This window comes from Phascolarctos cinereus, unplaced genomic scaffold (genome assembly GCF_003287225.1).
Source record: "Phascolarctos cinereus isolate Bilbo 61053 unplaced genomic scaffold, phaCin_HiC Scaffold_726;HRSCAF=1367, whole genome shotgun sequence".
Classification (NCBI taxonomy): domain Eukaryota; kingdom Metazoa; phylum Chordata; class Mammalia; order Diprotodontia; family Phascolarctidae; genus Phascolarctos; species Phascolarctos cinereus.
Window position 1 is genome coordinate 231,818,344 of NW_027556098.1, and position 25,243 is coordinate 231,843,586.

General features: G+C 35.7%; 1 protein-coding gene across 26 annotated transcripts in view; it reads left to right on the top strand.

The window, feature by feature from the left end:
- BAZ2B (bromodomain adjacent to zinc finger domain 2B) overlaps positions 1-25,243 on the top strand; it is a 347,907-nt gene that overhangs the window by 229,175 nt on the left and 93,489 nt on the right. For 19 of the 26 annotated variants that reach the window (XM_078147001.1, XM_021004900.2, XM_078147010.1 and 16 more), the window contains 8 exons: positions 4,719-4,925; positions 5,531-5,926; positions 8,776-9,394; positions 10,934-11,230; positions 12,382-12,442; positions 13,451-13,559; positions 13,838-13,939; positions 24,356-24,566. In XM_078147001.1, the coding sequence (XP_078003127.1) occupies positions 4,719-4,925; positions 5,531-5,926; positions 8,776-9,394; positions 10,934-11,230; positions 12,382-12,442; positions 13,451-13,559; positions 13,838-13,939; positions 24,356-24,566 (2,002 nt within the window). The remainder of the gene's footprint in view (positions 1-4,718; positions 4,926-5,530; positions 5,927-8,775; positions 9,395-10,933; positions 11,231-12,381; positions 12,443-13,450; positions 13,560-13,837; positions 13,940-24,355; positions 24,567-25,243) is intronic. The other 7 variants (XM_078147009.1, XM_078147011.1, XM_078147017.1 and 4 more) reach the window with 1 other exon arrangement.

Genomic DNA, 25,243 nt, shown 5'->3' on the forward strand with positions numbered 1-25,243 from the left:
CTCTTATCTGTTCCCTTTGCTTCCACCCAGCTAAGCTTTGGGAAAATCATTATCTTATCTTTTCTGGGGTATCCACCAGCTCCTATTTAAGTGCACTCACCTTTACAGGCTTCATAGCATAATAATTTTATTTGCAAAGTGATGACTACAGAAAGAATCAATTCCTCAGTGAATTACCTTCCTCCCCTGGCCTGATCTATATAGCCTCTAACTCACTGTACTCCCTTTCACTCCCAAGATGGGGAAGGTTAGGGTTTGTTCCTCCCTGTCACTCTCACTTTCCATCACATCTCTGCCTCCTTTTGCTCATTGCTGTGGTTTTATCTCCTCCAGTGGTAAAGGAGGTGACCCTAGGTTTTTTTAAAGGCTATGCCTGAGGGAATGCAGTCTCTAGTATCTCGTCACCAAGAAGAATGGCCCAAGTTTTGATATTTCTCACTTTCTCAAACATACCCTCAGCTGCTTCTTCCTCTTGCTTATTAGTTTTTCTTTCATGTGTTGACTTCCCCCTTAAGCTCCTTGAGGACAGGGAATTTTTCTTATTGGTATCTCTGGAGCTTAGCACAGTTCCTGGAACATAGTATGCACTTAATAAATATTTATTGAATTGAATTGAAATTAAATATTAGGTTCGTCTGAGTCGGAAATGTTTCAAGTCCAATCCTGTTGACAGGCTATACTTTTGCTGGCTGAGACCTGCCTCAGAAATGAAGAAACTCATGACTAGCTGGTTGAAAGGCAATTGATCAATTCTTTGTCCACAGCAATGCATGAAACTAAGAAGAATACAAAAAATCATTCAGAATTATGGATCTGCTCTTCTGCCTCTGCCTGGATGGTAGTAGAGGAGCAGAAGAGAAGGACAGTGATGATTTTAAGAAGCACATAGTTTTAGAGCTTTAAAACTTTAGAGTTTTAAAAACATTAGTCTAGTTGTTGGTATTCACAATGTGAGATCTTTGTTCAATGATGAATGAGTTGGAGAAGCTGAAATCAGTACTGACATTCTCACTCTAAATGAAATGGGAATTTGCAGCTAAATTGCCCCACATAATTTAAAAGAGTAGTTCCCAAATAGAGTACTTATATTAGTAAATAGGAGAGCTCACAAGTTCTCCTCAGAAAATCGAATAAAGGAGTTGGCAGAGTTGATTTCATTATGTGTCCCAATGCTACAAGAAACATTATTTTAATCAGTTAATCAACATGCAAACAACTATGTACAAACAAGATATATACAGGATAAATGTTAACTATAAATTAGAGATAATCACAGAGGGAAGGTACTAGCTTTAAGGGGAATGGGAACGGCTTCTTTCAGAAAGTGAGATTTTAGCTGAACCTTGAATGAGGCCAGGAAGTGGAGACAAAGAAGGAAAAGAATTCCAAACAGGTGGGTCACCTAGTAAAAAGGCATGTTGTTGAGAGATGGGATATCTTATTTGAGTAATGGCTAGGGTGCCACTGGACTGCATAGTATGTGGAAGGGAGTAAAATGTAAGAATACTGGAAATGTAGGAAAATGGATCAGGTTGTGAAAGGCTTTGAATGCCAAATAAAATAAAATAAAAGATTTTATATTTTTTCTGGAGGTTGTAAGGAGCTACAGGAGTCTGTTGAATAAGAGGTTAACATGGTCTGGCTTGCATTTTAGGAGGGTCACTTTGACAGCTGAGTGAAAGATGGACTGGATTGGAGAGAAACCTGAAGCAGGGAGACCAACCAGTAGGCTGTTGAAATAGTCCAGATGAGGTGATGAGGGTTGCAATGTAGTGGCAGTGCCAGAGGGGGAAATGGGACATATGCAAGAGACAATATGAAGGAAAAGTCAACAGGACTTGGCAACTGATTGTATATAGGGAGTAAGAAAGAGTGAGCAGTTGAGAATGACACTGTATGAGCTTGGGTCACTGGGAAGATGATAATGCCATTGACAGTAATAGGGAAGTAAGGAAAAGAGTGGGTTTTAGGGGAAAGATGATATCAGTTTTGGACTAGCAGGATAGTTTTGAAAGTAATATGTGGAATTCTCATACTTTTTTTTAAAGCAAGCAATATGAAATGGAGATTCGCAATTTCATATAGTATCATCTTTTATGTTTGGTAACATGGAAATGCTCTCTTTTTTTGATGTTTAAGTTCACAACAAAGAAATCCTTTTCCCACCCCCATAGAGATTTATTAGAGAATATTCTTTACAGTTCTCTGGAGATGGTATTGGGCTGCTACAGTCATCTAAATCTGTATCCGAACTGGGATGATGGTTTGGCAGTTCCCCAGATTGGGTTAGCTATGTGGTATCTCCACCAAAGATGGCTTCCTAGCCACACACACACACACACACACACACACACACACACACGTGTACATGCGTGAATATATCTTTTAGCAAGCAATAGCGAATCTTCTGTATTCCCCAGGAGGTAAACAAATCTTTTCACATATATTGTGAAAGGAACATCACAATCACAAGGCACACACTTATGAAACTTGAATAAAGGTATAGATGATATGCTTATCAAATTGTCCAATGACACAGCAGATCTAATAGATTGTTTCCTGCCTCCTAAAATAGGAACACACCCAGCACTTTGAAATATTCATTGAATGGAATTTATTTTAATAGTAATAGTAAAGAACAGTAATAATAATAATGGATTATGCATCCTTTTCAAGTTTAGAGCACATTGGCAGAATAGATATTATTTCTTTTTATTTTAAGATGTGGATACTAAATATTGGAGAAGCTAAGTGACTTTTTCAGGGTGTTATGACAATGTGGTTGCAGCTCAGATCTTAAACCCACGTCCTCTAACTCCCATTCTGTTGTTCTTTCTACTTCACATGCTGCCCAAAAACGATTTTTTTAGTATTATAAGACATTTTCCCCTTTATGTATTGTTTTACCTCTGCTACCAAATTTGTAGTTTTAATTAGAACATACACAATTATCTCATAAAAATTCTTATAATTTCAACAATTGCATTTGAATATTTTAAAAAGAATTTTTGAATATTTTTTAAAAACCCAAAGCACTACATTGAAGACTGAGAAAAATAGGAAAACAAAATTATTTAATTAAATGTGGAGCCAGGTTCTACTGGTTTGGTGTTTCTCTTTTGTATTTATTATTTATTCCTATTTGTGTGTGTGTGTGTGTGTGTGTGTGTGTGTGTGTGTGTGTGCACGTGAGTGTTTGTTTATGCATATTTTTGGTGTCTATGTAAGTATGTGTGTGTGTATGAATATATGAATATATTACATAGATAGTCTTTAAAGTGGTGGGGGACAGTGAATCTGGACTTTCCTCTGCATATATGACATACTATCAAGCATATAATAAATATTTTTCAGTGATAATAATGATGTTTGTAATGGACACTGAATCTTTTTCTGCAATATGCATGGGAATTAGGCTTTCTTAAAAGCCATGGCAGAGTTGGCTTCAGTTATTTTTTTCTAGATGCTATGCTATTGAGTATCCTTAGATATCCTTAAATAGAATATCCTTAGAGGACAAAAGCTATGTCTTGCTAGATCAGGGGTCCAAACCCCTAATGAGTACAAAAAATTTGTCAAGGGAGTAAGAAAATAAATTTGGTTTTGGGGACTGTTTCCCAAACAGTAAAGTTATTTTTTTTTATTTTTTGACTAGGCAATGGGGTTAAGTGACTTGCCCAGGGTCACACAGCTAGTAAATGTTATGTGTCTGAGGCCACATTTGAACTCAGGTCCCCCTGAATCCAGGGCTGGTGCTCAATCCACTGTGCCACCTAGCTGCCCCCAACAATAAAGTTTTAAAAAAAATTTTTTTTGCTATATCCTTGGAAAAGCATATCCCATTCTTACTAAATATGCTAACAAGGACTTAATTCCATTTATAATAACAACTCTGTGAATCAGGATGATCATCTCTGTTCTCAATCAAATCGAAAGCAAGAAAAAAGTTAAAGATGAAACATGATTGGTAGGCATTTTTTCAAAAACTTTTTATTTGACTGTGTTTTTATATACATTGAACAATTTTGTGATACTGCAATATTATTATGTAGTGAATAATAATTTCTTGATGAAAAAATTATTAGCATCTTTGCTTCTTATGTGCATATGCCTGGTCAACCATTTATTTTCATTCCTATTGAATAGATGATGTGGCAAGCAAAAGCATATGGGGATTAAACACACTTGAGCACCACTGTGCTAGAAGAATGGAGCATTTCCCTAATTTTAGCAGTCCTAAGAGCCTCCATTATCTAAACTATTAGCCTCTTCAACCAATTGCTATCCTTTGCACAGAAGAGGAAATAGAACTGAATTTGTAATTTTAATATATTCAAAACATAAATTATATTAAATAAATTAACACTTAAATATATTTCAAAGTGTTCATTTGTAAGTTTGCCTTGCATATCCATCAAACAATATACAACTTCACTTTTTTTTTGTTTCAGGAACATAGTAGAAACCTAGAAATGTATCATTGATACTGTTCTTTTCTAATATCTTATATGGGCTAGCTATTACAGGTAGATTGAGAGTTTCCCAGTCTGTAAAGTTCAGTTGGATTGGTTTGTTAAAATGATTACATTTATCACTTGTGAAATTTCCTTTCTTCTTTCATTTTGAGAATGAAACATCATTTGAAAGCATATTTATGTACTAAAAATTGGATTCCATTTTAAAAACAAAGTCTTGATAAAATTTCTGACTTTTCCCAGAAACCAAGAAAGAAAGCCATGGAAAGTTCAAGCAACAGTGACAGTGACTCAGGCACATCCTCAGACACCTCAAGTGAAGGTATCAGTAGCAGTGACTCAGATGATTTAGAGGAAGATGAAGAGGAAGAAGAAGACCAAACTGTTGAAGAAAGTGAAGATGATGATTCTGATTCAGAAAGTGAAGCACAACATAAAAATAAAACCAAGGTATAGATTTGGATACTTTTAATTTTAAATTAACAGATTTATGTTTACTGTGAATCAATCATACAAATATTGTTTTTAAAATAAAATTTCCCCCCTTATTTTTATCATCTACTATATAGGAAGAGGCAACATGGAATAGTGAATAGAGGTCCAATCTTGGAGTTAGGAAGATCTGGGTTAAAGTCCTGCCTCTTACATATACTATCTACGTGATGATGGGCAAGGCACTTAACCCCTAAATCCTTGGCCTAGGCAATTCTTTGAGCCTATAGGTTAATCTACAAAATGTGGATGCACTTAAGAGGAGCAAGGTTCCCATGGGGATTCAATTACAGATTGAGACACAGGACTTTCTCCTTCCCTCCCTCCTTTCTCCCTATTATTTTCTCCATTCCTAGGAGCTGCAGTTTTTTCAACTAGAAAAAAAATAGGAGTTTGGGTAGAAAACATGTAAACAAGAGAATTATGGACTTTTTGTGAAATATTTGTATAGCTTTTTCATTTGATAGAATTTTTTTTAAAGTCCCTTCTATTCTGTCATACTCTATGTAATTACCTTATGGTCTACAGATGTTTAGAAATTAAAAAAAAATATTTCCTTACAGGTGCTATTGCATGGCATTATGGACCTGAAGTCAGATGGACAAAAAGCAACTGAAAAGTCCCAAGAAAAAAGAATACACCAGCCAATACCTCTCGTGTCTGAATCTCAGACTCACTCATCATTCCAATCCCAGCAGAAGCAGCCTCAGGTTTTGTCACAGCAGCTTCCCTTTATTTTCCAAAGCTCTCAGGCAAAGGAGGAATCTGTGAACAAACATACCAGTGTAATACAGTCTACGGGATTGGTGTCCAATGTGAAACCTTTGTCTTTGGTAAATCAAGCCAAAAAGGAAACTTACATGAAACTCGTAGTTCCTTCTCCTGATATACCCAAAGCAGGGAATAAAAATACCTCTGAAGAATCTAGCCCTTTGACCAGTGAATTGAGATCCAAACGGGTAAGCAAAAATTACCGGATTTTACGTTTAATCTTGAGACTGAAATTGGACCAGATGAAATGTCTTTTGAACCATTTAATATGTAACTTGCTTTCAATTATTGGAATTTTTACTCACAGACAAAAATAATTTTGTAGATTAAAGAAAAATTTTAAACATTAAAACATTTTTCATTCAAGGGAAAAAAAGGTTTTGTGATAAATCATAAATCTTTGATTTAAGGAAACATTAAAAAGTTCTATTTCATTGCTTCCTTTTATAGCATATAAAGAGAAACTTAATATATATGTTGTGCTAGGGATGTATTAAATAGAGAGAAGACAATATGGACACAAAAAATGTTCAGATAAACCACTGTATTCTGAGAATCAGCAAAAGATACCTTCTGCTTAAATATTTTTTTAAAATGAAGATCAGAAATGTGAAGAAATTTATGCAGTAGGAATGCTCACATAGGAAACCAATATTAGCCATCCTTAACCATTTAATACTATCTCCAAATTATGCTGGTTCATTAATTTGTTCATTATTTAATAAATATTTATTGAGCCCCTACTTCCTATGTTTAAGACATGGTAATAGATACAATGAGGGATTCAAAGACATCTCTCTGACATAAAGGTTCTTATGATATAGTAATAAAATGAACAGATTCTTTTCAGTTAAGGGTTTAAGCCCAAATTAAAATTCTAAGTTAGAAAAGCGCTGGTTTGTCACCTCACTCATTCTATAGTCATGCAGTTATTTGCTTTTTTCTTAATCTCCACAGCTCCATGTGGAAACAGGCTTGTTAATTGCTAAAGAAATTAGACAAAAGTCTCTGGTTGCTTCTCAGTAATACTGTTTTATTATGTAAAGGTTCATTGAAATCAAGTCAAGTCATACCACATTACTCAAATTTGCCACTGTGCCAACCTGAGTCAGGAGCCTGGGCATGATTCATAACTGACTAGAGTATCACAAGATTTTAGTTATGTTGTGCACTCTTTTCCATATCAAAGCTATTTTCATCTTTGCAGGAAGAATTTAACTTAGGAAATTCAAGCTCTTCTTTAGATCTAAAGTGTATTAATAATTCCATTTGGCAATTAAATTTGTCATATATTCTTTTGATGATGGTTTAATGAAATTTAATTTGTTTTACTTGTACCAGAGAGACCCTCTAGAGCTAACAGTGTTCCCCCCACCATTTACAGAAATAAATTGCACAGTAGTACAGTTGTAATTACTGATTTCCCCATACCCTTATCAGTTCACAGAAAATTTTTTGTAAGGGCACATTATTGAGTAGATAGAGTGGCACATTCCACTACTTAATCCAACTAATTATCTTAAATTTCTCTTCTAAGCACATTTGTCCCTCTTGCTTCCAACATGTCACAAATATTTATTGACTGTCTGTTAAGGGTAAGGCATTAGGTAAGGTGCTGTGGGTGGATAGAAAAATGAATGGGGCTTAGTTCCTTCCCTCAGGAAGTTTTCTCTTTAATAAAAGAGATGACAGATACATCAGTTAGTACAGTTAAGTTATTTGCAGTATGTGGCAAATAACATAACAGAGTACTATGAGTAAAGGAGGCATATGAGTGCGGATGAGGAAGATAGCGCTTCTCTTTTGGGTTATCAGAAAAGGTTTCGTGGAAGATGACATTCTAACTGTGCCTTGAAGAATGGGTGATATTTCAAATAGTAGATGGTTCCCTCCACATGGAAGAATGGTCTGAACAACTGCAAAAATTCTAGAAGAAATGCATGGAGAATAGCAAGTGATCACATTTTGCTTAAATATAAAGCATAGATATGGAAGGGTAGATGAGGGCTAGATGATAAAAGGGCCTTGAATGCCAGAATAAAGAGTAGATTTTATTTTGCTAGGCAGAATGAGTAACTGGAAGGTTTTTCATCATGGGCATGACATGGTTAGAGCAGGTCTGTAAGAGGATTCATCTGGCAAGTAGAAAGCGCCAGAGGGACTTCAGCTTGAATATTACCTCTTAAATGGGTACACCATTCAATCTCCATGGCCCTCAGTTCCTTACAGAGATAATAATATCTGTAATAGTCACCTCACAGGATTGTTGTGAAGATCTAAAGAGATAGCTAGCATTTATAGAGCTAGAATGTATACAGTACTTTAAGGTTTGCACAGCATTTTACGATTCTCATTTTTCTTTCTAACAACTCCAAAAAGTCGGAGCTGTTGTTATCCTCACTTTATCTTTGAGAAAATTGAGGCAGATGCAAGCTAAGTTTCTTGCCCAGGGTTACATAGCTAAGAAGTATAGGTAGTAAAGGTAGAATTTGAACTCAAGTCTTCCTGACTCCAGGTCCAGCACTCCATCTGATGAGCCACCTGGCTAGCTGCCTCTGATATAAATTATTTACACAAAGCATTTTGAAAATCTTAAAGCACAATATAGAAGTTAGCTAAAAGAGTGAGACTTGAAGTAGATAGTAGAGAGACTAGTTAAGAAGCTATAAAGTAGTTTGGTTGTGAGACAATAAGGCTCTAAACCAGAGAGTTTACAATGGATATGAGAAGGAAAAATGGATTTAGAGGGAAAATGTAAAGAAAAAAAATAGTAGGAGTTTTAATGACTAGATAGGATTTTCTAAGGGGAGTAGAATTTAAGACATCAAGTCTGGACAAAGACAGTGGGAAAGGACTGTTGAGAACGCCAACTTCAGCTCTAGACCAATCTCTTGTATCCCACTATACTTTGCTTTAAAGTGATTTACATGTTGCACATATGCATTTCTAATTCTCAAATATTGAAGGAGAAAAACAAAAATTTCTTGATAGGAAGAGGCGTGGTACATTGTAGTACTGATTTTTTATGTTTCAACAGGAACAGTTCAAACAGACATTCCCAGCACAGATAAAGAAACAAGAATCATCTAAGAGCCTGAAGAAGGTTATTGCAGCTTTGTCAAGCCCAAAAGCAATCTCTAGCTCACCAGCGCATCCCAAACAAACAACGTTAGAAAATAATCACTCTAATCCATTCTTGACAAATGCACTTTTAGGTAATCATCAACCAAATGGAGTTATTCAAAGTGTCATCCAAGAAGCTCCTTTAGCACTTACCACCAAAAGTAAAAGTCAAAGCAAGATAAATGAAAATGTACCTACTTCAAGTAATATCCCTTTTTCTTCACCTGTAAATTTAAGTACATGTGGGAGAAAAACATCAGGCAATCGGACCCCTGTAATGTCCTCTACCTCTCCTGTACTACATGGTCCAGGGAAGGAAAAATCAGTCAGCAATAATGTTATAACCACAGTCAATCCACAGCATCACCTTCCTTCTGCAAAATCCATAGTGGAACAGTTTAGAGGAACAGATTCAGACATTCCCAGTAGTAAAGACTCTGATGACTCCAATGATGAGGATGATGAGGATGATGAGGACGAAGAAGATGATGATGAAGATGATGAAGATGATGATTCTGATGACAGCCAATCAGGTTATTTTCTATTTTTAAATGATTAAAAGTTTTACTGTGACAGCTCTGTGAATGAAAATATTTTCCAGAGTCTTTTACCATGACAAAGCTCACAGTTGTAAATCACTATAAGTGCTTTGTCATTCATATTTCTAGATATCAGTATATTTTTAATCCTATATAACTCCTAAAAGTATTACTGCTAGAAAACACCTTCCTGATGTATCAGTTTTATCTTCAGCTTTGTCATTGAGTTGACATTGGGCAATTTAACAACCTTAATAATTGATTCACCTCATGCATATATCCACACAAAACAAAATCTACACACAAAAATAGTTTACATTGCATCTAGGCATAATCATTACTTACTGTCTCCTCCTTTTCCAAGACTATTCATCATATCACTAAGATTAGAAAAAGAAAAACCTAAAAGCAGTGGCTCAGCACCAATTAAATTTAATCAGAACTTACCCATGAGCACAAACTTCTGTGAAAATCTAACAGATAGTTTCACAAATTTACTTGTGCAAACTACCTGCTTTTATTAGTTTACTGTGTAATTGAGACACTTTCCATTCATTTGACTATGGATGTTTCTGTGCCTCAGTTTCTCCATTGAGCTAAAATTACTTTGCACTCTGTAATCTGAGTTTATCGTATGTAAAGTGCAATATAAAAAAGGAAATATGTTGTTTTAAATACTAAGTAATATTAATAATATTTTGAATGAGGCTATTTAAGTTTTACACTGAAAACACCAGCAGCTAGTTGGTACAGTGGACAGATCATCAGACCTGTAGTCAGGAAGACCTGAGTTTCAGTCCTGCCTCAGATAATTTCTAGCTGTGTGACAAAGGACAAGTCACTTACAGACTGTCAGCCTCAGTTTCTGCATCTGTAACATGGGGATAATAATAGCATCTACCTCCCAGAATTGTTGTGAAGTTAAAATAAGAAAAATATTTGTAAAGCAATTTGCAAACCTTAAAGTGCTACATAAATGCTAGCTATTATTGTTGTTGTTAATTATATTATTATCAAATAGACCATAATAGTACAATTTTGGCAGCTAGGTGGCTCAGTAAATAGAGCACTGTGCCTGGAGTCCAGAAGACCCAAGTTCAAATCCAGCCTTAGACACTAAACTGGGCAAGTCACTTAACCTCTGTTTGCTTTAATCTACTGGAGAAGGAAATGGCACACCTCTCCAGGATCTTTGCCAAGAAAACCCGTAGACAATATTAGCACACTATAGTCCGTGGGATCGCAAAGAGTTTGACATGACTGAATGACTGAACAACAATAGAGTATGATTTTAAATGATAGAGGGATAAAGGGAGAGAGTACGCATTTATATAACACCTCTTACATGCTCTAGGAACTGTGCTATGCACTAAACTAAGCAATTTTGCATGGCAAACATTCATACATGCTAGTTTCTTTCCCACAAATGCTGGCTATTCAAATGTTTCATTTGCTATGAGAATGGCCAAGCTGGAATCTGGAGGTCATGGGCCTGTTATAATCTACAATTGCTTTTTTTTTCCCCCTTTGTAGAATCAGATAGTAATTCTGAATCCGATACAGAAGGGTCAGAAGATGATGATGACGAGGATGATAAGGATCAAGATGAATCAGATAGTGATACTGAAGGAGAGAAACCCCCAATGCAATTGAATAAAACAACTTCCTCTGTCAAAAGCTCTTCCATCAGTCTCACGGCTCACTCAACACCACTTAATCTCCAAGTAGCCAAACCTCCAGGCTCTGCTCCTGCTGCCTTATGTCCTGAATCCCAGTCACCCGTTTTCCTCAGCACTCCTTCTTCTACACTTACTTCAAGTCCACACTGTGGTACTTAAATTTTATTTTTATCATTGTAAAATACAATGTCAAAACTGAGGCAAGAATATGTATTTGTAAAAATGTTCTAAAGATAATCTCAGTGGAGTAAAATGTTGTGCCTGGGTAAGTGTTGGCTAGTTTAGGTTAAGACTATTTGTTCTCTAAAGTTAAGAACTTTTACCATGTGATGTACTTAATTTAAGAATGTAAACATTTTTCCGCTCGTGCTTTAGCTTTTAGTAACTGTAGAGTTTTTACTGTCATAGAATTTATTATAGATTCAGTTTTTTTTATATTTTTAAAGGTGAATTTGAATTGTTACTTGAGATTTAGTTGGCCAACTCACTAGGTAATTGGAAAAGGCTCTGATTTTTCTGTATGTGTGCAATGTGTGTGTGTATGTGTATATGTGTGTGTGTGTGCGTGTATATGTATACACACACATACATACACACATATGTACATATTTATATATATATATACACATATATATCATAGACAGAAACAGAGCCAGTTACCTAAAATGATAATAATTGTCCATATAAGCATATTCCTTTCCATTTTATAAGACAAAGCCCTATTGTGCTGCTTTTGACATTAGATCCATGTGACTTAATTAAATGTCTTTAACTTTGTGAACCTACTTTTAAAATATTTGTAATTAAACTATTGGATTTGAAGAAACTAAATACTAATGTCTTAGGTAAAAAGGTGCTCTATAATCTATTCTCAATTTAGGCGTTTTTATGTTGCTTAATATGTCCTGCATCCTATCTCAGTGATTTCTTCCATAGCAGACTAAGTAGGAGAAGCAAGTACATTCTTTAGGTTGTATTCTGTTCATTTTTCTGGAGAGTAATGGTAAAATCATAGACTCTTCAATTCAAAAGGAATCTTATAGGTCCTTTCTTCCAGTCTCCCAAATTTTTCAAAGAATCCCCTTGAATGTAGCCCTAACAGATGGTTTGCTCATTTTGAAAAACTTTGCTATGCAAGGATTCCATGAAATCTGTGTAAAAGTAATGAAATAACATAACAAAATTGTACTCTTTCCAAATTGAGAAAACAGAGAGAAAATATTTCATAAAAGCTTTAAAAATTTTAATTGTTGACCTTTCTCTAAACTTTTTCTTATATTAATCAGTTGAATTTTCTCCAAGGTACTTCCAAAAGGAGGAGAGTGACAGATGAGCGGGAATTGCGCATTCCTTTGGAATATGGGTACGCTTAATGATCTTGCTCTTTTTCCCCCCAAACATTTATTTAAAATGCTGTTTCAAAAGCATTATGCCTACTTTATTTTTCTTGCTCATTAGCAAAAAGAAATAAAAAAGGTTTTACATACTGAATCAGAGGTGCCAGGGAGCACAGTTAATATATCCAAAAAATATTAGAATAGAAATGCTAGTGTTTTATAAAGTTGATATTGGAAGTAAACTGTAGGATATGTAGATTCAAGCATGAACAAACATGGAACAAGACAGCGAGGTGGGAACAGAACAAAAAGGCAAGAGAGCTGAAAATTAGTCAATATGGCTGAGGGCAAAATCTCAAGAAAGTAGTACCAGGAATAGTAAGGGGAGAGTTAAAAGCAAAATTAGGAAACCACAGCGAATGGAACTTAGTGACAAAAACAGAACCAAATAGTAATGGTTAGAGTAGGGTTGAGATATAATATCAACTCACTATTAAAAATACATGAGCTAACTGATGGATACAATGATCCATGACAATTGCAAAGGACTCATGTTGAGAAATGATGTCCGCCTCCAGATGGAGAAGTGATGGGTTCTGAGTACAGATTGAAGGATTTTTTTCTCTTTCTTTATTTTTCTTGCTTCTTTTTTTCTCCACACATGGCTAATGTGGAAATATATTTCACATGACTTCATATGTATAAGGGGTATTGGATTTTTTGCCTTCTCAATGGGGGGGGAAGGGGTAGAGGGAGGGAAAGAATTTGTACCTGAAAATAAATTTTTTTAAAGTACATGAGCTACAGAGAAATGATAGCTGAGAGATAATTTTTTCTCTCTTGACTTTGAAACTTCAAGTGTAAAATACCATGCCTTATCTCTAGGAAGCTGAGGTATTGAAAGGTATTAGTTGCTAAAACTGTGATAATTAGGCAGATTACTATTTATAAGTTAAGTATCAGATTAACATTTAATGACTTAAAATATTGTTCTAAATGAGCTACTTCATAACCTATATTTCTGTTACATGAAGCTGGCAAAGGGAGACACGAATAAGGAACTTTGGAGGGCGCCTACAAGGAGAAGTAGCATATTATGCTCCATGTGGAAAGAAACTTAGACAGTATCCTGAAGTAATAAAGGTATGTACTTTTCTTTAAATGGCTAGTACATTCAGTATCTATTAAGCATGCTCACAATAAAATAATGTGTACTCATTCCTCAAATGAAGTTCCTTGATACAAAATTATCCTCTCATGTGAGTCTAATCTACCTTAACCTATTTCTAAATTGACCACTTATAACTGCATATCCCCTTGATAGAATATGCAAAACATGACTCCTGAAGATAGCTGTACATACATCAAAGCTGAGTTGTAATTATTAAAACCTGAAGTGGAAAAATATGTGATTTTTTCAGTATCTCAGCAGAAATGGAATAATGGATATCTCAAGGGACAATTTCAGCTTCAGTGCAAAAATAAGAGTGGGTGACTTCTATGAAGCCAGAGATGGACCGCAGGTATCCACTTTTTAAAAAAGTAAAGTCTTTGATCCACGGAGTAGTAACAATCTAGATGAAGTGATTTTTCACTACACTCTGGAACATTGCCTCTTGTTAGTTAATTCATAAAGCTATACTTTATGCTGAACACTTAAGGACTCAAATTACTATCTTATAGTAACAAGGAGCTTTGAGATTACATTTTCTTTGAAAATAGAACATTTCTCCTAGTATTTTGGCTTTTTAAATCATGATTGAGAAATTTTTGCAAGTATAATTTGTGTGTTGCTAAAATGTCTTGTTTTCTGAGTGTGGTGATAAAATAACTAAGGAGATTTGAAGTAGTCAATAAAGAATATTAGATTCGGCGCAGCTAGGTGGCACAGTGGATAGAGTTCCATCCTTGGAGTCAGGAGGACCTGACTTCAAATCCAGCCTCAGACACTTGACACTTACTAGCTGTGTGACCCTGCACAAGTCACTTAACTCCATTTTCCTCACCAGAAAAAAAAAGAATATTCGATCCATAATAAATGAAGAATTATTAACTTAATCAGAATATCTCTGCTTCTGAGTTGAAGATGAGGATGAGATAATCGTGAAAAGACAATTTTAATGGAAGAATGTTACCTGCAATGCTGTGTGACTTCTTCACAAATTTGACAATTTCTCATTATTTCCTTTTTTCTTGGTTTCTTAAACTCATTAGCTAAGTTTCCCATCAAGATTCTCTTGACTAAAGGCATTCTGAGTTTTCTTAAATGTCATCCCTTGTCTTGACCAAGATAGTTGGTGGAGCAGGTGCCATTAATCAACCAATGAGTATTTATTGAATGTGTACAATCTACCTATGCTGTAAACTAGCTGTATCACCACCATTTCTGTTCTTCTCTTTCAATATTTTTCACTTGCTTATTTTTCATATTATTTTTCTCTTTCGTACTTGCTGTATATTTTGCTGTATTACTTCTTTTTCTCTCTGTCTTCATTATGTCCATGGAAAGAAGCCTTCTCTAGGAGTCAGGAGACTTTGGTGCTAGGTCTTGTCCTCTTATTAGCTAAGTGTATCCTAAGCAAATCATTTCCTCTTTTCCCTCAACTTCTTCATCTGTAAAATAAGGGCAATTATGCAGTCTTTTTACATAGTATTATAACTTTTTTGTATTACAAGTTTATTATGAGAATGAATATAAAATTAAAAGTGAGAATTAATATAAAGTAGAAAAGCATTAAAAATGCTTTACGATGCATGGTGTGTGCATCAGGATCTCATGACAACTTGCATTGACATGCCTCTTTATATGGTGAGGAAATAATTGCTGTTTACTCCAGCCCTTCCTTTTGGATGTAGATGTACCATCTCCTAGGAAACTGGAAGTAAGGGCCCTGAAGGAGACAGCACCTCAAGGACAGAAACACTAACTCCCATGGTTCAGTCCACAAAGGGAGGACACACAAGAGGCCACATCTGTACCGCATATGAATAATAAGTAACAGATTGCTTGGCTTGTGCTGCCCAGTCGTACATACCACTCTGCCCTGCTGATGCCCCCTTTGCCTGGTTCTTATTCTCAGTCTTTGCAATGCATAGAAATCACAACCACTCACCAGCATATGCCAGCAGTGTTTACTTCTCTTAATTAAGAGAAAACAAATTGTACCATTGTTTCAATATGCCATTCCAAGCACTGGTCTTGAAATCAGATGACTCTCACATTTATTAACTATGTGATCTTGGGGAACTTACTCTTGAACAACCACCTCCACAAAACTAACCAGATTTCTCACTTATCTTACTTTGACCTTCCAACCATTTAGCCCCCCAAAATTATGAGCCATTTCCTCAGGATATACTAGCAACTTTCTCAGTGTTAATTTCCCTTAATTGAGAGAGACAGTGTACTGGAAAATTACATTCGCCTTGGAGTCAGAAGAAAGGGTTTTTAATTTGACTTTTATACTTACTAGTTGTTTGACCTTAGGCAAATAGCTTAATTTTTTAGTCTTTGGGAAAAAACCAACATTTTTACTACCTATTTCACAGGGTTGGGGAGAAATCACTTTGTAAAGCTTTATATAAGGCATTATATAAATGGGAGTCATTATCAAGTGGCCACCTCAGGTAAAGGGGTTTACAGCAAGCAACTTTCTGGAGCTGCAGAACAGTGGAAGCCACTCAGAGAAGACTCCTCCATCTTTTGGAAGCACTCTTCCAATTCTACCCTACTGCACTATTTTCTCCCATCTCCCTTTCATTGTAGTTTTTGGCAGGTTTTTGTTTTGTTTTGTTTTGCAGGGGGTTGGGGGTATAGTGGGAAGAAGAAGGACATGATGATGGTGGGTGAAATTGTCCATTGCTTACTACATGCAAAGACATCTACCATGAATGCAGTGTGATTTAGCAGTCTTCTAGCTGTCCTTCCCTTTTAAAGTAATTATCTAACTTCCATTCCATTGTTTTACCAAGGTTAGACAGAAGCAATGATTCAAGAAATAGAGCTGAAGGAACCAGTTATATAAGGACCTTTCTTGCATGCTCTATGAGCAAGTTGTTAATTGCAAAACTTACTTTTCTTCAATTATCTTCTATATGCATCTTCTTTAAAAAATGCCACTTAGAGGTGGAGCCAAGATGGTGGCAAGTAGCCCTGGATCCAGCTGAACTCTCCCAACATTCCCCTCCAAACAATTTTAAAACAATATCTCAAATCAAACTTTGGAGCAGCAGATCTAACTAAAGGCAAAAGGGAAACCTTTTTTTCCAGCTTAAGACAACTTGGGAGGTCTGCTGGCAAGGTCTATAACATTCAGGTGGGTGCAGTCCTAGAGTGCAGTAGAAGTAGCCTTGGAGGTGATTGCAACAGCAAAATAGTAGTAGCAGCAGCTTCAAGAGCTCTCATCCCAAAGAGGGTAAGGGGGTTACACAACTGGTCAGAATGAGATTATAGGGGACTCTTTGTTAGCACTGGGTGCTGCTGGTACTGATGGGCAACTCTATTGCCCATAAGCAATTCTGAGTTGCAGTTCCAGAGTGGAAAGGTGCACTTGTCATTGATCACAAGGGAGCAGGGGCCCTGGTTACAGTTCTAGGGTGGAGAGGAGCGCTTGAGGCTTCTGGAAAACAGAGGACCTGGTGACAAAGGACAAAGAGGAGTACTAGTACTTGTGACTACAGAGGAGCAGGACCTCTTCCTGAGTAAAAATCAGAGCAAAGACTAGGAGAGCAGTGATAATATCTTGGAAACACTGAAAACTTAAAGACCCACCCCCATCCTCCAAACTAGCTCTGAAAACAGCAGCACAAAAATGCCTAAAGCTTGGCACAGTGCCTCCCCACCCCAGGTGAGCAGAGCCCAACTTTAACATAAAGTTCAAAGTGAAGAAATAGGCTGGGGAAATGAGTTAACAACAACAACAACAACTACAACAACAACAAAAAGAACTTGACCATCAAAAGCTACTAGGAAGGCAGAGAAAACCAAGACACAAATTTAGAAGAAGATGACAATTTGAAAACAGCTACAAAAAAACACTTGAAAGAAAAATACTAATTGCACCCAAGGCCAGGAAGAATTCCTGAAAAAGTTAAAGAAAGAGATAAGAGTGGCAAAGGAAAAATTGGGAAAAAAAGAAAGTGATGCAAGAAAATTATGAAAAGATCATCAACAGTTTGGTAAAAAAAAAAAAGCACAAAAAATACTGAAGAAAATAACACCTTAAAAAACAGAATTGAAAAAAAAGGGAGGGGAGCACCTAGGTGGTGTGGTGGCTAGAGCACCAGCCCTGGAGTCAGGAGGAGCTGAGTTCAAATCTGGTGTCAGACGCATAACACTCACTAGCTGTGTGAATCTGGGCAAGTCGCTTAACCCCAATTATCTCACCAAAAAAAACAAACAAAACAGAATTGGCCTAATGATTTAAAAAATGCACAAAAAGTTACTGAAGAAAAAGAATTCCTTAAAAAGCATGATTGGCCAAATGGAAAAAGAGGTACAAATCTTACTGAAGAAAGCAATTCCTTAAAAATAAGAATTGGGACAATAGAAGCTAATGACTCCATGAAACTTCAAGAAATAATAAAACAAAGTCAAAAGAATGAAAAATAGAAGAAAATGTGAAATATCTTATTGGAAGAGTGACTGACCTGGCAAATAAATTGGGAGAGATAATTTTAAAATTATTGAAATGATGAGCAGAATGCTCTCAGAAAGCCCTGGAAACACATGAGCTGTTGCAAAGTGAAGTGAGCAGAACCAAGAGAACATTGTACACAGTAACAGCAATATTGTACATTGATCAACTGTGAATGACTTAATTATTCTCAGCAGTGCAATGATATAAGGCAATGATACAAGACAAGGACGTATGATGAAAAATGCTATCTGCTTCCAGAGAAAGAACTGATGGTACCTGAATGCAGATTGAAAAATACTTTTTAAACTTTATTGTTCTTGAGTTGGGTTCTTTTTTTGTCTTTCTTTTCTTTTGTAACATGGTTAATATGGAAATATATTGCATGACTGCACTGTCAAATTACTTACCTTTTCAAAGAGTAGGGAGGAGAAGGAGGGAGGGAAAGAATATGGAACTCAATTTAAAAAAAATAATGTTAAATTTTTGTTTACATCTGATTGAGGAAAAAAAAGTGTAAACTAAAAACATTATTGGACTACTTGAAAGTCACAATGTAAAAAGGAGCCAAGACTTCATATATCAAGAAATTTTAAAGGAAAACTACCCCTATATCTTAGGGTTCAGAAAGTAAAATAGAAATTGAAAGAATCTACCAATCACCTCCTGAAAGAGATCCCAAAATGAAAACTCCCAGGAATGTTATAGCCAAATTCCAAAGCTCTCAGGTCAAGGAGAAAATATTTCAAGCAGCCAGAAAGAAATAATGCAATATCATTGAGCTGCAGTCAGGATCACACAAGATTTAACAGCTTCTATGTTAAAGGAACAGAAGGCTTGTAATAAAGGAGCAAGAATAACCTACCAAGCAAAACTGAATATAATTCTTAAGGAGAAAAATGGATATTTAATGAAATAGAGGATTTCCAAGGCTTCCCAATGAAAAGAATAGAGCTGAATAGAAAATTTGACATTCAAACAGGAGACTCAAAAGAAGCATAAAAAGTTATGAAAGAGTAATCATTAGAGAATCAAAGTTAAACAGTTTACATTCTTATGTGGGAAGAGGAAATATGTGACTCCTAAGAACTTTATCATTATCAGGGCAGTTAGAAGGAGTCTGCAGAGAGGGCATGTGTATAAGGAGATTATGTTGAAATGATCCCTGCTAAAAAAAATGTGGGGGTGAGAAAGAGCAATGCATTGGTAGAAGGGGGAAGGGAAAGGTAGAATGGGGAAAATGTTCTCACATAAAAGAGGTTTTATACTGAAGTGAAAAATGGAAGGGGGGTAGCAAGCAATGCTTGAACCTCACTGTCATCAGAATTGGTTCAAAGAGGAAGAAAATTATATGTGTGTGTGTGCATGCGCATACACATATACGTATGCACACACACACACATACCCCTCAGTTGGATATAGAAATCTATTTTACCTAATAAAGAATATGGTGGGGGGGGAGATGATAAAAGTGTGGGTGGATTAAGGGAGTCAGTGGTCAGAAGCAAAACAGACTTTTGAGGAGAGACAGGTTAAAAAAAAAGGAGGAGAAACAGAAGAAAAATAGGATGAAGGGAAATACACAGTAATTATAACTGTGAATGTGAATGGGAAGAGCTCACCCATAAAACAGAAGCAGAGAGCAGAGTGGATTAGAAACTAGAATCCAATAATATGTTGTATGCAAGAGAAACACTTGAAACAGAAACACATAGTGTTAACATTAACGACTGGGGAATAATCTATTGTGCCTCAGCTGAAGTGAAAAAGGCAAAGGTAGCAATCATTATCTCAGACAAGGCAAAAACAAAGATAGACCTAATTAATTTTTTAAATATTTTATTTTTTACAATTACATTGTAAAAACCATTTTTAACCTTTGTTTTTTATACTTTTGAGTTTCCAATTCTCTCCTACCCTTCCATTCCTCCTCCCTTATTGAGAAGGCAAGCAATTTGATAAAGGTTATACATGTGCAGACATGCAAAACAGTTCCATCTTAGTCATGGACAAACAGAAAAAAAAAAGAAAGTGAAAAAAACAGCATACTTCAAACTGTATTCAGATTCCATCAGTTCTTTCTTTGGAGGTTGATAGCATTTTTTATCATGGGTCCCTCAGAATTTTCTTGGGTCTTTGTATTGCTAAGAATAAGTCATTTACAGTTGATCATTGTACCTTATTGCTGTTACTATATACAATGTTCTCCTGGTTCTGCTTTCTTTCCTTTGTATCAGTTCGTATGAGTCTTTTCAGGTTTTTCTGAAAGCATCCTGCTCATCATTTCTTGTAGCACAATAATATTCCATCATAATCATATCCCACGCCTTGTCCAACCATTCCCCGGTTGATGGGCATCCCTTTAATTTCCAAATCTTTGCCACCACAACAAAAGCTTGTATAAATATTTTTTGTACAAATACATCCTTTTCCCTTTTGTTTTTTATCTCTTTAGGATACAGACCTAGAAGTGGTATTGCTAGGTCAAAGGGTATGTAAAATTTATTGCCCTTTGGGCATAGATCCAAAATGCTTTCCAGAATGATTAGGTCAAAAATAATTAAAAGAGATAATCAGAGAAAATACATATATTAAAAAGGTGTCGTAGACAATGAAGTACTGTTAAAAATTTTACAGCAAGTTGCTTGGTTAAAACCTCATTTCTCAAATATATAGGTAACAAAGTCAAATTTGTAAAAATCATTCCCCAATTGATCAATGGTCAAAGGATATGAACAGGCAGTTTTCAGAAGAAGAAATCAAAGCTATCTATATGTAGTCATATGAAAAAAAATGTTCTAAATGACTTTTGAATAGAGAAATGCAAATTAAAACAACTCTGAGGTACCACCTCACACCTATCAGAAATGACAAATGCTAGAGGGGATGAGGGAGAAATACACTAATGAACTCTTGGTAGTCTGCTGTACTGGTCCAACTGTTCTATAGAACAATCTGGATCTGTGCCCTAAGAGCTATAAAACTGTACACACCTTTTGATCCAGTAATACCACTAAGTCTGTACCCTAAAGAGATCAAATAAAAAGGAAAAGGGACCTATCCATGCAAAAATATTTATGGTAGCACCTTTTGTAGTGTCAAAGAATTGAAAATCAAGGGTATGCTCATCAATTGGTGCATGGCTGAACAAGTTGTGGCATATATTTTTGATGAAGTACTGTTGTGCTATAGGAAATGATGAGGGGGTAGTTTCAGAAAAATGTAGAAAGACCTATATGAACAGTAAGTGAGAAAAACTAGATTAATTGATTTATGGAACTAGAAGATGCCTTAAAGAATAGTTTAACATCTCTGCTTTACACCTTAAGAATAGTCCCAGAGTGGCTAATTGAATTTCCCATGGGATATAAAGAGTGATTGGCAGAGTGGAGGATAGATTTCTGGTCTCTTAGCTCTGAGTTCATCATTCTTTCCACTATAACTTGTTGTCTTCTTGTCAAATGCTCCTTAAATGACTAAATTCACACCATATCAGAGTGACAAAACATGTACATTAAAAGTTAAAATAAAAGTTGGGATTGAAGAATGCAGTGTTTCTGATTCCCTGACCTCATTGCAATCCACCCAGTCCTGCCACATGAACTCTTATGGGAGGCATGTGGTATGATGGAAAAAAATGATAAATTTGGAATCAGAGAACCTGGGTTCAAGTTCAAAATCTTCCATTTACCACCATGTGACCCTGGGCAGGTCCCTTCAGAACCTCTCTAATCATCGATTTCTTCATCTATAAGGTAAGAGGATTCAAATAGATGGATCCCTTCTGGCTTTAACTTTTTGATCCAGTGATGATTCTTTCTTCTAGTCAGGGATGTGCAAACTCAGCTGACCAAGTATCCTGTGAAATAATGCAAGCTCTCCTTACATTTAATCGAAAATTTAGAGCAAGAATGGCAATATTGATAATGGTTTACCTCTTGTAATTTATCAGCTTTTTGGTCATTGGATAAAGATATTATTTAGAATGCCATCTAGACATTCTACGACCTGGATGGTGCTTCTGCCTTTCTGACATTTTGTCAGTGCTGGCTTAATCAGGTGGGGCTGCACAGAACCAAGCTCCATTTTGTATTTTCTTTGCTTTGTGGGTCGCCAAACCTAAGTTGAATTAAGAATATCGTATTGTGAATGTCTAAGTTTTTCTGATATATGTGAACTAGTAATAAGTTCTTTATTTTCTTTTCAAAATGGAAATCTTTTTAGATATAGGTTAATGTCTTGTATATCCTTGAAAAACTAGAAATGTTTTAGTGCAATAAGGTGTCCACATCTCTGAAATAAAAGATTTGGATTTATTCATAATTTCTTGAACTATCTGGTTTGCTCCCCATCTCTCTTCTTTTTTAGAACTGGGGCTTGAGTTTTTGGCATTCCATTTATGTCTTTAATCAGAAGGTACTGTTTATAATTAATGTAGAGTGCTGAATTTTTAAGTACTAAGGGTGAAATTTAAAACAAGGAGCAACTTCATAATTTGGCTGAAAAATTGTTTGTGCCTATGGTCTATGTTCAGTTTTTGCCATAGGTGGCTTTTTCCTATTGGTTTGCTAGCTGGGTAAAATATAACTTTGTACAAAATTGTATCTCTAAAAAAGGAAGTAGCTTCCAATAGCTCCCTTAAAACTTGGTCTAAAATTGATTCTATTATTAATAAAGTAGTTTTAAAGTGGAATGTAGATTGGTTTACAGTCTGTTTTATTGGGCTCTTTCTTCTACTCCAAGCACCACAAATGTCACTTTTATATTTTTCAATTTATGTGATGCATGCTTCCTTGGTACCTAAGTGCATGATACCAAAATGAAAACCTAAACTAATCAAAAGCTTCCCATGCTGGGGAGCATAAAACTGTTGTGATGGCTTACCTCTCAGGGCTTTATAGCCTCAAAATGCCTTTGGTGCAACAACTGTTCGTACTGACTTTATTTTAAGTTCAGGTAAAGAATTCTTATATTATTCAGAATTAATTTTATTTTGTCTTTTGAAATTGAAAATTAATGAAAAGGATCAGGGTAGAGATTGTCTTAATATATAGTCATAACTGAATTAATTGGTGTTTTGCTTTGCACAGTCCTCTGCCTGGCAGAGTCTTTGATGAGTTTTCATCGGTATGTAATGGTTTGGAAATAACTCTATCTGCCATTTTCTAAATCACTTATTAGAAAAAAAAAACCACCTTAGATTAAGAGAGAGACTTACCTATCATTAGCATAAGTAGATCAAACAACTACCCATACCTAATTAATGGCAAGGGAGACCACCCAATGTGAGGTCTCTTTCATGTCAGCTAAATGAAAGCTATCCCAAATTTGAAATATAAAGTAGCAATAGTGATCTATATTCAAAGGTAGATAGAAGGCTTATAGAAAATTTAAAAAGCTGTAAGTTTTTCAGTTCCTTTTTCAGTAATGCCTTGAACAGTCAGTTGCTTAAATTGTAACTTAAGAATTTAAGATTGCTTTCTAATTCAGATTTGCTGAAATAAATAATGTCCTCCGAAGCCTTTATATTATACTTATTTTCAATGAAACATCAACAAAGGAATTCGGCCTTTCAAAAAAAAGTGATCATTGTAGGCTTATCAGTTCAGAAGAAAAACTAAATAAAACCATTAAAAAGTTATCTTGAAAATATTGCCTCTCCTCTGTCTGAGTTCTTCACTTTTTCAAGTTTTGTCCTTGTTTTATGCCAACCTGAGAAGAGAAAAAGGATGAGAAAAATAATTCACATCTCTTTGATATATAAATATGCTATTGATATATTCATTGTTATCAAAGCTTACCAAGTAGGAGAAAATCAGTGCTATGGGGTTTGTCTTTCACGATATTGTAGTTTCCAAACTACCGCATAATGGTTCCTAAATCACTCTTCCTTTAACTTTCAGTTGAACTGGTAAGCTAGAATCTTCCTATTCACCATAATCCTTAAACATATTGATGTATTTGAACAGCCAGTGCTGCTGATTCTGTGACAGTAATCACATTGTTGACAAACTGCAGCAAATCAATTCAACCAGAAGTTACCTTCACGGTATTTGGGGGGTTTATTTAAATAATATGTGTAAGCAGACTCCAAAAGCAGAAGTAATTATGTATGAGCTGAAATATAAATTGTATAAAATTATTTCCAGTGGTGTACATTTGAAAATTTCTCTGAAATTACGCTAGCTCTGTCAACTAACTGAATTTTGTATACCTAGACATATTGCTGTCTTCTACCTAAGTATCTCGGTATTATGTGTTCATGTTGTTCATCATCTATTTCTGTAAAATATTAATTAAAAGGGAATGCAGTGGTGTCTTCTGAAGGAAGAGGAAGTCATCCCTCGAATCAGGGCAATGGAAGGTCGTAGAGGACGACCGCCCAATCCAGAGAGACAGCGTGCTAGAGAGGAATCCAGGATGAGACGGCGCAAAGGTCGACCTCCAAATGTTGGCAGCAGTGAATTTCTTGATAATACAGATGCCAAACTCTTAAGGAAGCTGCAAGCGCAAGGTAAGAAATATAGTATGTATGACTGAAATTTTAATTTAGTATGTATGAAAAGTTATCTACTTTTTGAAGGCAAGTATTTTTTATATCTTTACCTTAGTACATTTTGTATGCGTGTGAGCTAGACTTGGGAATGTGAACTTAGCTCTACATCCACATCTCCTTAGGGTGCTACTTCTAGTTTCCAGAGAATGGAGAATGTGGAAGAGAACAAAACAGTGGGAAAATGAGGATTACCTACTAGTAACTGGAGTTCTTTGATTGGGTAATCTCTTTTTAAGAGCCACTCTCACAAACACACCCTGCCTTGTGTGCTTAGAATATGTGTCCCAGCCATATAATCCAAATTATAGAGTTGGGGGTCAAGCTGCTATGGCTTGCACAGGGAGGGAATCGACCAGCACTTGGCACATGCTGCAAGGCAAGTGCCAACCTTCTGGAAATTCTCATTTCAACAGCTCCCGATTCCTTGAGGTGGTACATGTGAATAACTCCAATATGTATGGATCTGTGGAGTAAATTTTCAGTCACAGAACTCCCATTACTGGTAAGTAACCCAGTCTTTTAGCTTGGATTCTTGTCTAGTCCTCTAAATTAGTTTTATCTGAGCTTTCGCAGGTAGTCTTGTAATCATAATTACAGGGTACACCTCCTCTATATTTTTTCATAATGCCCAAGTA